This window comes from Erythrolamprus reginae, chromosome Z, assembly GCF_031021105.1.
Source record: "Erythrolamprus reginae isolate rEryReg1 chromosome Z, rEryReg1.hap1, whole genome shotgun sequence".
NCBI classification, from domain to species: Eukaryota; Metazoa; Chordata; class Lepidosauria; order Squamata; family Dipsadidae; genus Erythrolamprus; species Erythrolamprus reginae.
Window position 1 is genome coordinate 124,758,900 of NC_091963.1, and position 15,588 is coordinate 124,774,487.

A 15,588-nucleotide genomic window follows, 5' to 3' on the forward strand; every position below is an offset into this window, starting at 1 on the left:
TGTTATAGCAATGCAATAATCTTCCCTATTCTAATTGCTTTCACTGCCAATTGCAGTGCAAAAATCTTCCCTAATCTATATATTTCCCTAATCTATATATTTTCCCTATTCAATGTACTTTCCACTATCAAACTCAGTGTAAATAATCTTCCATAATCTACGAAATTCAGCTTTTACCTACTCCATCCATTTTTACTATCATACCCAACATAATCAATATTAATTATTATCCCATATTAATCCTCCTTTAATAATCCTTTCCCCCTTTCCTCCTATTATTTATCACTGCAAATCACATGATGAATTTATAATTCAAATAATCAATAAATAATCAAATTATAGTTCAAATAATCAATAGAAACTATCAAAAGTAGAATCATAACTATAATCACAACCATTTTTGAATTTTTCATCCATAATAATCATAATCATGACCTTTTTCAATTTTCTTATTCATAACCATTCTTAGCCATTTCAATTTCCCCTTCTTATTCCATCATTCCATTTTACCTTTTTTTAATCTCTAATTTTGTTTTCGGTAAATAACTCCAATAGAATTAAATTATAATTAAATCATTAAATCATTAATAATTCCAATTCATTTAGTTCCACAGTAAATTCTTTTTAAATTTTTGGTTTCAAAGGGTAAAATTCAGTCCTTTCCTCTTCTTTGGAGTACTAGTATCTTCTGCAGTCTTCTGAGTTTTCAATGGGGGGGGGACAGAATAACCTCCACAGTGAAAATTTAAAGGGTCCCCATTCAAAAAAAAATAAAAAATGATTTTAAGAATCTTGAAAATCAAGTCCTGGACAATTGCTACTTTCAAAAGTCCTCGCCCTTTGCCTCATTGCAAGAACAGCTGCTTCCTGCCTCCATTTTGGGCTGTTTTAGCTCCATTGGAATAAAATCATGCAGAAAAAACCCCCAAAATCCTTTCAGCAGCCTCAACTCACCAGCACAGCTTTAATCCCTCCTTTTTCTCTAAGAAAATAACACCTCCAGCTCATTCCAGATGTCACCAATCATCTATCCATCTTGGCATTGAATTGTCTCTACAGCTATGTCAGTTCAAGCATGGCTGCCTGGCCAGCTTCACACCACAGCCGGTGCGAGACCAGGCCAGTTCATCTAATGGGGCATGCCAGCCACTAGCAGACCCTTGGAAGTGTCTCATGTGTCATCTTCTCTTCAGGAAGGTTCTGATCTGGTCCCAATGGGCCAGAACCCCCGGGCAATGGGGATTTGGAGCCATTCCAAGGAAGAGGAAAGGCTCCTGCTGCCATGGCCATCAGACTCTGCCCCTCTCTCCCTCTCTTCAATTATTTTGGGTAAGATATTTTCAAGTCTATTTGCCAATATTTTCATAAATATTTTATGATCTTGATTTGCCAAATTAATAGGACTGTAGGACCCTAGTTCTCTTAAATCTCAGTCAATCTTTGGAATGGTAACAATCTCTGAAATTTCCATGCCTGCAAGATATCACGAGTTAACAATATATTATTAAACAATTTCCCCATATGCGACAACAATTAATTCATATAGGTTTTATAAAATTCTCCTATGAACCCATCCAGGCCCAGTGCTTTGGCTTGTTTTAACCCTTTAATTACTCTAGTAATTTCATATTGTGTAATTTCTGCATTCAATATTTGTTTATCTTCTTCACTTACTATTTTCCCAACATTAAGGACTCCTATATTTACCTGCTGCTCTTTATACAAATCCTCATAATATTTTCTCATTATCTTCTCTAGCTGCTCTTTACCATATCTAACCTCTCCACTAGGGTCTCTCAGTGCTAATATACATGATTTTTCTTTCCTCTTCTTCAAATATCTTGCCATTTGTTGCATTGGTTTTGTCCCCCAACTCAACATTTTTTGTCGCATTGCTATTCCCATTTTATTCCATTGCATCTCAACATACACTTATACACTGTATAATACATCATACAGTTGTTTCCTTTTCAATTTCAATAGGGTATACCATTCCCTACTCTTAGTTAATCTCAAATGCTCTTGTATCAGATCTATTTCCCCTATCTTACTCTCCCTTTCTCTACCCCACCTCTTTCTAATATCTGCTTTCATACATATACATTGTCCCCTCATATAAGCCTTACATGCATCCCAAACAATTGATTGGTGAATATCACTTACATCATTAATTCTAAAATATTCACATAACTCTGTCTGCAGTTTATCTTTATCTTGTTCATTAGAAGTTACCACTGCATTATATCTCCAAATTCTTTGATTACATTCCTGACCTATTTCCAATTCTGCCAATAGTGGGGCATGATCTGACAACCAAATACTTTTTATATCTACTTTTTTAACTTGTATATTGCCCACTCCATTCATTAATATATAATCGATGCAACTAAATCTATGCTATCTTACTTCTCTTTGATATATCTGCATGGAGATCCACCATATTAAGTCTATTTAAATATAATGTCCTGCTATTTCTAACCCCATTTGTTAATTGCATATTAAAATCTCCTGCCAAAAATGTTGTGCCCTCCATAAAGTTATCCAACTTCCTCTTTGTGTTTATAATAAATTGTTTTGTTTTCGCATTCGAGGCATAAATTGCCACCAATGTCAATTTATTTCAATTTATTTTCCCTTTAACAAACAGCCACCGACCTCCTCTATCTTTCTGAACTCCAACCTCTTCAAATAAAACCCTCTGATGAATAAGAATCGCAGTACCTCTACGATTTTGCGGTACTCGAGATTCATATATCCATTTACAATTTCTATCATTAACCAATTTATCCATTCCTCCCCATCTTTTATGTGTTTCTGTCAAAGTCAAAATATCCACCTTATTTTGCTTAGCCATCCTCAATATCCTATAACATTTCAAGTCTGATCCCAAACCATTCATATTTAAAGCCATTATAATACACTCACTCGTAATATACAAAAGAAACCTTTTTCCCTCTTGTTTTGCTCTTGGTTTACTTATTTTCCCCTTCCTCACCCCCCCAAAAGTGCCTCCCCCTGTGCTCCCCCCACCAAAGAGGGGGATGACAAAAATTTCCCTTGTCCAATCATGAGGAACCTCCGCTGATTACCTCCCTACGTCACTGAGCTCCCCTTGCAACCACTTTTTGATATATATTTTTTGGGGGGGGAACCCTCCCACCCTCCTATATTTAATCTTTGAATAATACCTTCTTTTACTTTTTTCCCATTTCTCCCTCAAAGAGAATAAAAATTGACAATAATTTCCAGAAACACCTCATAAAAGAGGAGACAGAGTCAGTTTCAACTCTTCACTTCTTCACTTTCCTCTTGTGCTGGGCTATTGGTTTTCTCTTCTGCTCCCTTCTAATGGCCTCCATCTAACCCAACAGCTCCTTTAACTGCCCCTCCCTTTGCCTTTCCTCCTCGTCTGGAGTACCATGACTGCTGAAATAATCTTCTCCTCCTTCTGCTCCTTATGGCTCTCAACTGCTCCACTTTCTCCTCCTGCTCCTTGTGGCTCTTCAACTGCTCCGCTTTCTCTGAATTCGATACCCAGTTGGTTAAATGGTAGCTTCCTCTCATCCAGTGATCATGCCTTAAAGATCTTATTTTCCTGGAACACCAAAAATGACAGTAGGGAAAGCCCAGGTAAACTTTATTCCACTTTGATATAAACGGCTTGATATTGGGCATAAAGCACCTCTCTCTTACAAAGTTTCCTAGGAGAGATCTCTGAGAACTCTTATCTCATTTCCATCTTCATTAAGGCTAGCACAACTTTTCAAATACTTGTAAATCATTTCAGCCTTCTTCTCACTGGCCAAGGCCATAACAATGTCTCTTTGCTTCCCCGGGTTTCTATGTAGAATGCCCCAATGAACACGTTCTATGTCATCAAAAACAATTTAAGCAAGTTCACTTTCATCCAATCAAGAAGTGCTGAAGGAGCCTGGACGAAAATCTGGTTTAAAACCACACAGACATAAATTTCTTCGCCTTTGATGATCCTCCAGATTGGTAAGCCTATAATTATATTGCTTATATTCATCCACTTGGCTTTTAACTTGTTGCTCTAATTTGCGAATTGTTCCAGCCATCTCTTCTTGCTCCTTTTTAAACTATTTTAGTATCTTGGGAAAGGAGAGCCAGCACCCCCTCCACTCGTTGAAATCTTTCTTCAAAGCATCCAACTATTTGAAGCAATTTATCTAATTTTGCTTCAACTTTCCTGAGGCTTGGATCTCCTCCTTCCGCCATTTTTTCCCCTTTGTTAAGATTTATTGTACTCACTTTATGATAAGGAAAGAAAGTCCATCTTCCCTTGCAGCCGTAAATCTTAGATTCTCTTTGAACTTCTGTAATTGCTATACAGCTCTGCTTATCTTTAAAGAAGATTTATGGTGTTTGGGGGGATGTTTTCAACTTTTTTCAGATGTTCATATTGAAGCTCCCATAGAAGCGTCTATAGCTGTCTGTGACACATGCATAATGTCCTTCTAAAGTTAATAGTCTAATATTTTTAATGTGATCCATTCACTAATCCACTGCAATCCTGCTGCTTGGTAATATAATTCTATATCTGGTACTCCAAATCCTCCTCGCCTTGCAGATCTTTTAATTTCACTATCACTTTTTTCTTTGCCCAAAAGAATTTCATTATCATCTTATTTAAATCCTGAAAGTATTTTTTGTCTAATTTAATTGGGATACTTTGAAATAAGTAGAGTATTTTTAGGAGTGTGGACATTTTAATAGCTGAGATTCTTCCTAATAATGAAATTGGTAGTTTATTCCAATTCTCCAATTCATTCGCTATTTGTTTACTTAATGTCACATAATTATCATTTTTTAATGTTGCACATCTTGCAGATATAACTTATTCCCAAATACTTGTTTTTTTAACTACTTATATTCCCAAATTTCTCTCTAATTCTTGGTTCTGTTGATTAATCATATTTTTAGTTATTATCTTAGTTTTAATTTTATTTATTTTCAAACCAGCTACTTTTCCAAATTCATTTATTTCTTCAAGGACATATTTCACTGATTCTAATGGGAGTAAACCCAGTTTTATAAATGTCATCTTACCTCACTAAAATAAATAAAATAAAATAACCTAACATCAAATAACATTTCAACCCTTTAACAAAGTAAAGTTTAGTCCCACCCAAAAAGATGAAACATCCAAATCTCTATTTACTTTTTATAGGCTAAATCCAGGTCCCAGATTATTTTTAAAAATTATTTTTTTTATTTTTTAAAAAAAGCTTTAAAATACTGAAAGCCATCAATAGAGCCAAAAGCAAGCAAACAAGCAAGTTGTGGATGAGTTGCCCAGAGGGCTTCTTTAGTTCACCAGTTCCTTACTGGAAGTCAATTATTTATTTCTATTGGAAAACAATTACACCTTACTAAAATATCATATTTTTTGCTAAGCAATATTTCTCAGAAATCAATGCTGTACCAAACTTTTTGAGAATTGTGTACAGTCCCAGGATATGGTACAATTTTAGCCTATCTCTCTGGATCATATTCAATATTCCCAAACCCTTCAATTTAAAATAGAACATTGGACCATTACAATTTCCTTTTGTACTTCAAAAGGAGTTTAAGATGTTAGAGAGACAGAATATTTTGTACAACAGAATATGTAAAGCCTACATCCAAACTCAGATGCTGTAAGGAATTACTAATGAAAGTATCATTAGTAGTTTTGTTTCAGTCTTTCAGATAAACTTTGCATTTGAGAGAGAGGTCTCAAAGAGTCACTTGCAGCCGTGACTCCAAAATGATGTCAGTCATTATAAATTTGTGTTTTGACACTTCATGCAAGTACACAAACATGTGTGTGATGACAGTTGTGTGATGAGGACGTAGATTCTTTGTGACAATATGCTATCTCTGTAATTCAATTAGAGAGGACTGTGAAGCACTGTGAAGCGGTAAATAAGTCTAATTGCTATTGCTATTACCATTTCATTTCCCCCAATATTCTATTTAACTACAGAATAAGAGAAAGGAATTTGTACCAATCACTACAATATCATAATGATCTTCAGCTATAGCAGAAACCACCCAGCACAGGAATAACTGATGCTTATCATTTTCTTGAAATTCATGTTTTCTTGCTGCCAGACATTATACTTTATAGAAACATAGAAACATAGAAGTCTGACGGCAGAAAAAGACCTCATGGTCCATCTAGTCTGCCCTTATACTATTTTCTGTATTTTATCTTAGGATGGATATATGTTTATCCCAGGCATGTTTAAATTCAGTTACTGTGGATTTATCTACCACATCTGCTGGAAGTTTGTTCCAAGGATCTACTACTCTTTCAGTAAAATAATATTTTCTCATGTTGCTTTTGATCTTTCCCCCAACTAACTTCAGATTGTGTCCCCTTGTTCTTGTGTTCACTTTCCTATTAAAAACACTTCCCTCCTGGACCTTATTTAACCCTTTAATATATTTATATTTATTTATTTATATGGTGTATATTTATTTATATGGTGTATATATATCTGTTATGGGTGGGTTCTAACATACCTTGCCACCGGTTCACTTCCTCCTGTGCAACATGGTTGCAAGTGCATTGCGTGCCACATGGGCACACATGCTCAGAAGACAAAAACAAGTCCAGGAGTGTGGCCAGCCAGTTTGGCAAGCAGGGGAAAAATTCCCACTACCAATAGAACCAGTCCAAACTGGGAACAACCCAGTGTCTCTATGTGTCTGTGTCCTTCATTAGGCTAATGAGCTGGGGTGGCACAGGAGGTAGAGTGCTGTACTGCAGGCCACTGAAGCTGATTATAGATCTGTAGATCAGCAGTTCAAATCTCATCACTGGCTCAAGGTTGACTCAGCCTTCCACCCTTCCGAGGTGGGTAAAATGAGGATCCGAATTGTGGGGACAATATGCTGGCTCTGTTAAAAATTGCTAACATGTTGTTAGCCGCCCTGAGTCTGAGGAGAAGGGTGGCATAAAAATTGAATAAATAAATAAATTAGGCTGCAGAAGCGAAGCTCAAAACTTTGAGATCACAACATTGTTTCTCCAGCCCAGCACAGGAGTTCCTTTCCCAGTAGGGAAGGAATGTGACCACTTCATTGAATAAGTGAAAACCTGGCTATGTAACTAGAAAGAGCTGTTAAGTGGTTGCAGCAAAAGAGATGCCTACTGAATCAAAATAACAGAGATTCCCATATAGTTTCTCCAGTCCAGAACAGGAGTTCTCTCCCTTCCAATGGGAGGATAATCATGCATTGGACTGGAGAAATGGGTGGGGATCTTTGCAATTTTGTTTTAGTAGGCAGTTCTTTTGCCATAAAAGTTCCCTTCTACCCATACCCTCCATTGGCTGGCAGTTCTCTAATTCTGTCCATTTAATAATCTGCACAGTTACTAAATGATTGCAATTCGAAAAGCTGGAATTGTGGTTAATTAGTGAAGCATTCATGTGGGCCTCTTGCTTACAGGCCACTTCAATCAGAAAACTGATATTCTGGTCCCAATTGTGGTTGCTACTTGAGGATCACTTCTGTTGTAATCAGCTATCAATTGATTTTCTTTTCTTTTTGTAGAACTTGAAAGAAATAAGAGTCATGCAGGTAAGAGGTGATTACGTACAGAATTCTTTCACAAAGTGCCATGAATGTTAACTTATTAACAGTTGAGTAAATGCATCCAAGGACATGAATAAGGACCTAGATCACTGTTCCCCCCTAAGGTGCACAGGTGCGCACTGGCACACCAAGCAATGGCCTGCCACACAGGGTTTTTCAACCCTGTGCAGGAGCCGATCACCTACCTTTTGCAAAAGGAGATTGCCTATCTTTTGCAAAAGCAACACCAGATCTTCCACCAGCACCTTGTAAATGGGCTTAAGCAGTGGGGCAGTGGAAGAGGAGGCAATGGAGGCGAGGGGCTTGCAAGTGACCACCCCCCTGCAGCACAAGACGAGCACAGTGGTTGGTGGTTTGCTGTTGGGGCAGCAGGGGCCTGCTGACATCAAGCCTGGTGGCAGCGAGTAAAGCCGCCCGCCTAGAGAAATGGCGCATTTGAAAAGCCGCGGCTTGGCTTCCATGCTCACCAAGCCACAGCTTTTCAAACGCACTGCAAATATATCTTTTAAATCTATTATTTCCAATCATAAATTAGTTTGGTTAACAAACAAGATATAAACAAGCTTAACATGGTTTCTTCCCTTGCATATCATCTGATCCAAATTTGCCTATTTTTAGTCTTCCGTTCTTTAAAATAGTGATCATGCTAATTTCAGTTGGAATCTTTGTGTACTAGTGATATCAATAATTAGGCAACCAGAATAACAGAATAACATAGTGAGAAGGGACCTTATTCTGCCCTAGCCCTAGCCCCAGCCCCAAAAAATTACACAAGTTGGCTTGGGTGAATCTGTGAAAAAAAATCAGGTGCTCAGGCATGAAAAATTAATTATTATAATTATTATTATAATTATTATAATTATTTTATTATAATAATAATAATAATAATAATAATAATAATAATAAAATTTAATTAATTAATTAATTAATTTGACTTCCATGCCGCCCAGTCCCAAAGGACTCAGAAGTCCCGAAAATAATGTACTGCTCAGACACTACAATTCCCCCCACACACACTGAAAAAAAATTAGAGGGAACATTGACCAAGATAGAGAGCATTTTGGGGACCTCTGCATTTTGCTTACATGTGTGAACTTATGCTTACGAGAAGATATATATTGGATGTAATCCTCTCTTACAAGAGAAGCTAGGAATCTGAATGTTTGGCTTCAGGTTTGCTTTTTATAACAGCAGTTAAACTGATTATAGATAAATGGTCTAATGAAAAGAGTATATCAGAAAAGCTATTCAGAACAAATTTACATGGAGAACATTAGGTTTGTCTAACCATAGTATAGGGAATATAGGGCCTCCCAAAACTTCAAACTAAGACTATGGGCTATTTCATGTTATCAGATAAACCGGATACTTTAAAAATATAGTTTGGCTTCAAAATTCAGCAACAACATCCTTAAAAGAATAAAGAGTGACAGTTGGATTAGAAAGAGAGATGTGGAGGAGATTAGAAAGAGAAAATTAGCAAGCTCAGGAAAGAGAAATGGAGAAGATACAAATATTTACAGGAAGCTTCTGCCCAGCAGAGATAAAAACATAAATAAATAATCATGTCTAATCTTCATTCCTGTGAGAATGTAACTGAAAAAAACCTTGACTTATTTGATAGCATTATAATCTTTTTATTAGGAGAACCTTATAAATAAAAATAGTGCATCCATTTTAATGACTCGTTAAATTACAATTATTGTTTGAGATACCTTGAAAAACCATAGTTACTATACCTTCAGTTGTATTCAGTTTGTATCAGAGATGCGATCAAGTCATTTATAATATTAAACACTTTTAGTAAAGTCTATTTAAATATTTACTTTTCTGAAAGATGTTTCTCTCTCCTACTGTTTTCTCCTTTTTATTTGTAGTTGCCGTTTATTTGGATTCAGAATGTAAACATCCAGATCTCATCATCACAAAGGATCAGAAGAGAGCCACTCTGGAGGCTTTTGGAGAAGCAAAATCTGCTGGGGGTTCTCTAGTGGTTGTGGGGAAAGAAGGTTATGTTGCTGGGAAGCACTACTGGGAGGTAAGGGTGGGGGATCGGCTGGACTGGGAGCTGGGGGTGCTAACTCAGGCTCAAAGGGATAAAGCCAGAAAGGAGAACTTTTCTATGCCCCTTGGAGAAGGACACTGGGCACTAAGAAGTGTCAGAGGAGATTTGTTTTTTAGTCAAAGTAAGGAAAATGTTGAAAAAAAGACTTACTCTTATTCAAATATTGGCTTGTTTCTGGATCAAGAATCAAGAAAATTGTATTTTTATAATGCCTATATAAGGGCACCATTTCTTATAACCACCATTACCATTCACTCAACTGAGAAATTGTACCCTTTTTTAAGTTTCAATGAGTGTGCCTCAGAGCATGTGAAAAATACTTTATAAATTACTCCATATGAAAATCCCATTTCCCTTTCATTATTTTTAAAGAAATAAGAATGTAATCAGATTTCTCTGAGAAGTACGTATGTTTCCATACAGTATCAGAATTACTACAGTGTCAAAAGTTCCAGAAATTTCATCCAAGTACATATTTTGTTTGGTTTACTATTTTAAAAAAATATTGCTTTATGGGTTCCTATGTTCAGTAATACCCTGAGGCCCTTCAGGATAGCTAAAACTCTTTTTGGAGTCTTCCAGCTCTAAACAAACAAGGCTGCTTGCTTGGAATCTTATTACTCATATCCATTTCAAGCCTAGGAATGGTTTGTGATTGGTCTTTATTGCATTTTTTCATCTATCTTCCCATTTCATTGCTCTATAAAATGCATATGTATAAAATAAAAGCAATAAAGTTTGTATTATGGTGATATGATTTGACTAATTCTTTGCAGTTCACTCTCATAACCACATGTAAAGATGAAGAGGGCATGCTCAGGTATCTTTCAATTCTGTGAGCAGCAGTGGGTCCCAGGTGGAACAGGGCAGAACCCTGTTCCGATAGTGAAATTGAAGCTGCGCGCGCAGTTCCAGCTAAACCATGTTAGTTATTTCCAGGATTCCCCAGTCACTCATTTTTCATTTTTCATTTTATTTTTTTCAAACAATCTTCTGTGCATGTGCATTGATTGACGAGTCAGCAGCTTCCTGATTTGCTGGCTCATCAATCAGTCACTGGCATTTTAAAAAAAAAATATTTTTTTTATTTTTCAAAAAATAATTTGTGCATGTGCAGGAAATTGCTTGATGAGCCAGCAGCCTCCTAATTCGCTGGCTCATCAATCATGCCCACCCACCTCGCCTTGGCGCACACACACTCCTGTCCTGTGTGAGGGAGTGGTATGCAGACGGGAACTTGCTTTGGTTGATTGTGTTGGCTGCCCTTAGCCATTTACAACCCACCCTTTTTTATTTTCATTCATTAGACAAGGAGAACCAACCCTCAGGTAAGTGTGTTATTTTATTGGAGGTGGGCGGACGGGCGGGCGCAGGAGTGCTTTATTTTTAATTTTTCCATCTGGTCGCTGGCCACATGGTTGAGAAGATGGGGGGGAAGCTGCTCTTCCTCCATTCCCCCCCTCATTGTCACAGCCCCATGTCGTGCCCCTGTTAATTTCTTTTTATTTTCCTCCCCCATGTCATGCCCCACTGAATTTGTTTTTATTTTCCCTTCTGGTCACTATAAAAAGATTGGGGGGAAGCAGCTTGCCCCCCAATCTTCTCAGTCATGTAGCTGGCAGTGGTGGGAAAATAAAAAGAAATTCACAGGAGCACAACATGGGGCTGTGACAATGGGGGGGGAGGAAGAGCAGGTTCCTGGAAGCCCCACGTCTCTGTAAAAGTTGGTGGTCAGCCAGGGGCACTTAGGCTCACAGGGCCCCCGCAGCAGGCAAAGGGCAGTCAGTGGTGGAGGCAGAGCACATCAAAGGAGGTGGTGAAAAGGAGCTGCTGCCAGTGCTGCTGCCAAGGCCGAGGCCAGGATGGGCTGCAGCAGGAGCCGCTCCGACACCATTGAGCTGCGCTACTACGAGAGCTTGACTGAGTCCACCTGGCTGACCAACATGGACACCGAGCCTCAGCAGCAGCCGCTGCCCGCTGCCAGCCCAGAGAGTGCCGACACCAAGGCCAGCTTCAAGAAGAGCCCCAGTGAGACAGGAAAGCGCCGGACTGGAGGGCCGCCCTGCCACCGTGGGGCAGCCACCGAGCAGTGCAGATGTTCAGGTCTTCCTCCCTCGCCCTGTCCAGCCACCCCTCAACTCAGTCAGAGCCAGACTGGGATCCTTTGAGACCTTCCCATTAATCACCTAAGCAAAGTCCTGGCTCTGCTGCCTGGTGCAGTGATTATGCAAGGAAATTTCAGTTTCCCCTCTTTGAGATGCTTTCTGAACTGCCTTGTGATAGCAGATGAGATGCTCTTCTTCCAGAAAGAAGATGTGTGTGTGAGAGAGAGAGAGAGAGAGAGAAAAAAAAAACTGGTGACAGCCTGCCTGGGGGCTAACTTAGCCACAGTTTGCTCAGTGTAAATTTGAGGGCTTCTTGGTGATGCAGCCATAATAAATTTGTTTGTTTGTTTGTTTATTTGATTTGTATGCCGTCCCTTTCTGTAGTTCCTTGCCCCCTTTGCCAGTTGGATACAATTTTAGGCCAGTATTTCTCAACCATGGCAATTTCTTCCAGAGTTGGAGCGCAGATAGATAGATAGATAGATGGATGGATGGATGGATGGATGGATGGATGGATGGATGGATGGATAGGGATAGGGATAGGGATAGGGATAGTGAAGTAGACCCAGAGGCAGGGTTAGTTGAGAACAGTACTTTTATTCAGCTCAGAATAGGTAAGTGACTTTCAGCTAGTACCGTCTGCTCTGCTTGGGAGAAACCGCTTCTTTTATACATTGCGGTTCCCGCCAAAGCAAGAGCAGAGCGCGTCTGAGCCAATCAGGAGCGACTTCCTGATTTCCAGCTCAGACAGCGCTTTAGCAAGGAACAAACTATTTACAGAGATACAAGGTAGCCATTACAGGATACAACACCCCTCCCTCCTTAGTTGGATACATCCATCACGAAAGCCATGTGATGAAGTCGTCCAATCTGTTGGGTCACCGCGAGGCTCACTCCGACCTGCGCAGTTCAGTTGCGTCCTCGCTACCGACGGTGGAGGTTGGTTCGCTGTTGCTCCCCCGGCGCGGCTGGGGCCTGGTTGGGGCTCCGGCCTGTTGATTCGGCCTGGCAGGCACGACGCTGGCTTCGGAGGAGGACGATGGTTCGGCGTCGCTGGAGGATTCTCCCTGACCCGATAAGTCCATTTGAATGTCTAGTAAATCGGGTTGCGAGTTATAGTCTGTTGAAATGGGAGAGTCTTTGTCAGCGGTTTGCTCCAGGGGGTTTTCCATGCGTTTCCGAATGTGGTCAATGTGCCGCTTCCACATTCGACCATCCTCCAGTTTTACCATATATGTTTTTGGAGCAGTCTGTTTAACAACAATTCCCTTCATCCAGTTTACACCACCATCAAAATTTTTTACAAATACATTTTGTCCCAAATACATTTGTCTTTCCGGGTTTACATATATTGGGTTATTAGTACAAAACCTTGGGTGTAACCTATCCAGTGGGGACCTTAATTTCCTTCCCATTAGTAACTCAGCAGGACTCACGTGCGTGTGAGAGTTTGGGGTAATGTGCTGGGTTAACAAGAACTGGTCCAAATTCTGTTGTACATCTCCCGGGCCTGACCAGCGTAATGCTTCCTTAGCCACGCGAACATAACGTTCCGCCAACCCATTAGCCCAGGGCGAGTAAGGTGAGATGAGTGCATGTCTGACCCCTAGGTTATCTAAGAATAATTCAAACTGCCTGGTCGTTAATTGAGGCCCATTGTCAGACACTAGGATATCGGGGCAACCATGGGTAGCAAACAGCCTGCGCAAAACCTTGATGGTGGCACTTGTGGTTATGTTGTTCATTGCTATGATTTCCACCCATTTGGAAAATGCATCAACCACTATTAAGAAGTATTGTGACCCCACTGGCCCTTCAAAATCAATATGGACCCGGGACCAAGGCCCTGCAGGTTGCTCCCACTCTGCTGGAGTTGTTTTGGGGGGGGTTAGGCCGTGATTCTTGGCATGGATCACATTTGGCTACCCAATTTTCAATATCAGCATCCAAACCTGGCCACCATAAATGCCCTCTAGCTAGGCCTTTCGTCCTGACAATCCCAGGATGGCCCACATGTAACATTTCAAATACCTTTTCCCTTAGGCTTTTAGGAATGATCACTCTATCCCCCCACAATAGAAAACCTTTTACATATGACAATTCAAGTCTTTTGGTTTTGAAGTCACACAATTCAGGTTTCACAGAGTCATTTTGCCATCCCTTAAGTACACAGTTAACCACCTGTTTTAGGATTGGATCTTGCTGCGTATGTGCAGCCACCTCCCTTGCAGTAGTTAGTGGGTTGTCTTCGAGCTCTATCATTAAGACATCAGCAGAAGGGGCAGGGTCCTCCACTAACTCTGCCACGGGGCACCTACTGAGGCCATCTGCGTGGTTGATGGTTTTACCCCCTTTATGGATGAGCTCGTACTGGTATCCTGAGAGGAAAAGGGCCCATCTGATTAATCTTGGGGACATAAATGGAGGAGTAGGCTTGTTGGGGGCTAAAAGGCCTAATAAGGGCTTGTGGTCGGTAACCAATTCGAAACTCCTCCCAAAAAGGTAATTATGAAACTTTTTTACTCCTGCCACTAGAGCTAGAGCCTCCTTATCTAGTTGGCTATAATTCCTTTCAGTATTGGTCATCGTTCTGGAAAAGAAAGCAATTGGGGCCTCTGTTTTGTTAGGCAAAACGTGAGCCAAGACTCCTCCCACGCCGTACGGGGAAGCGTCGCACATAAGCCTGATAGGTAGCGAACTACTATACTGGACTACCACACTTTTAGAAGTCAATAATTGCTTTATTTGTACAAAGGCTTCTTGTTCAGTTCTCCCCCATGTCCAAGGGGTTTCTTTCTGTAGCAAACGGTGTAGAGACTCTGCTGCTGTTGCCTTCTGTTTTAAAAAAACAGAGTAAAAATTAAGAAGGCCTAAAAAAGCTTGCAATTCAGTCTTATTTTGTGGCTCTGGGGCTTCTCTAATAGCTCTCAGTTTTTCAGTCGTGGGGTGGATACCTTCCTTGTCGATTTTATAACCTAGGAATTCTACACTGTTGGTTCCCCAGACGCATTTATCAGGCTTAATTCTCAACCCTTTGTCTTGAAGTCTCTGAAGTACTTCCCTTATCCTTTTGTTGAGCTGTTCTTGGTTTTCCCCTGCAATTAAGATGTCATCAAAATAGGGAATGGCCCCTTTAATCCCTGATAACAATCTTTCCATTATGCTTTGGAATATCCCTGGGGCTATGCTTACTCCAAACTGTAATCTGGTACATTTAAAGGCACCCCTGTGGGTCACAATCGTTTGCGCGTTTGCTGTCGCTTCATCGACAGGCAGCTGCTGATAAGCTTGGGCGAGATCGATCTTTGCAAACCTTTTCCCTTCCCCCAGGGAGTGCAGGAGTTGTTGTACCACCGGAATGGGGTAAGGGTGGTGTTGGAGGGCCTTATTTAGCGTAGATTTATAGTCAGCGCAAACTCTTAAGGAGCCATCCGGTTTTAGAGGGGTGACTATGGGTGTTTCCCATGGTCCCTGCTCCACAGGAACTAAAATGCCTTGGCTTATGAGCTTATCCAGCTGCAGGTCAAGTTTGGGAAGTAGCAGAAGGGGTACCCTGCGAGGTTTGAGCCGGACAGGCGGGACCTTGGGGTCAATGGAAAACGAGATAGGGGGCCCTTTATATGACCCCAAGGTGGGGCTAAACACTTCAGGGAACTCTTGTAAAAAGTTAGGCATGCTATCACAGTTAACAGTACAAATCCCAGAAATTTCTATTCCCAAAGGTTCCATCTAAGCCAACCCCAGGAGAGAGTGCTTAGCCCCTGTAACAACAATCATGGGTAGGGTACATTTAACATTCTTAAATACGAT

The 15,588-nt window shown here is 40.2% G+C and overlaps 2 protein-coding genes across 2 annotated transcripts in view; both read left to right on the top strand.

The window, feature by feature from the left end:
- Window positions 1–10,422, top strand: part of LOC139175864 (erythroid membrane-associated protein-like) — a 54,948-nt gene extending 44,526 nt beyond the window's left edge. The window contains exons 8-9 of the mRNA XM_070767210.1: window positions 7,567–7,593; window positions 9,486–10,422. Of these exons, the coding sequence (XP_070623311.1) occupies window positions 7,567–7,593; window positions 9,486–10,000 (542 nt within the window). The 3' untranslated portion in view covers window positions 10,001–10,422. The remainder of the gene's footprint in view (window positions 1–7,566; window positions 7,594–9,485) is intronic.
- A 1,113-nt stretch (window positions 10,423–11,535) lies between these two features.
- On the top strand, window positions 11,536–11,841 carry LOC139154073 (brain and acute leukemia cytoplasmic protein-like). Its single transcript, XM_070728504.1, has one exon. It carries the CDS (start codon window positions 11,536–11,538, stop codon window positions 11,839–11,841), a length of 306 nt encoding a protein of 101 aa, XP_070584605.1.
- Window positions 11,842–15,588: the final 3,747 nt, after the last annotated feature.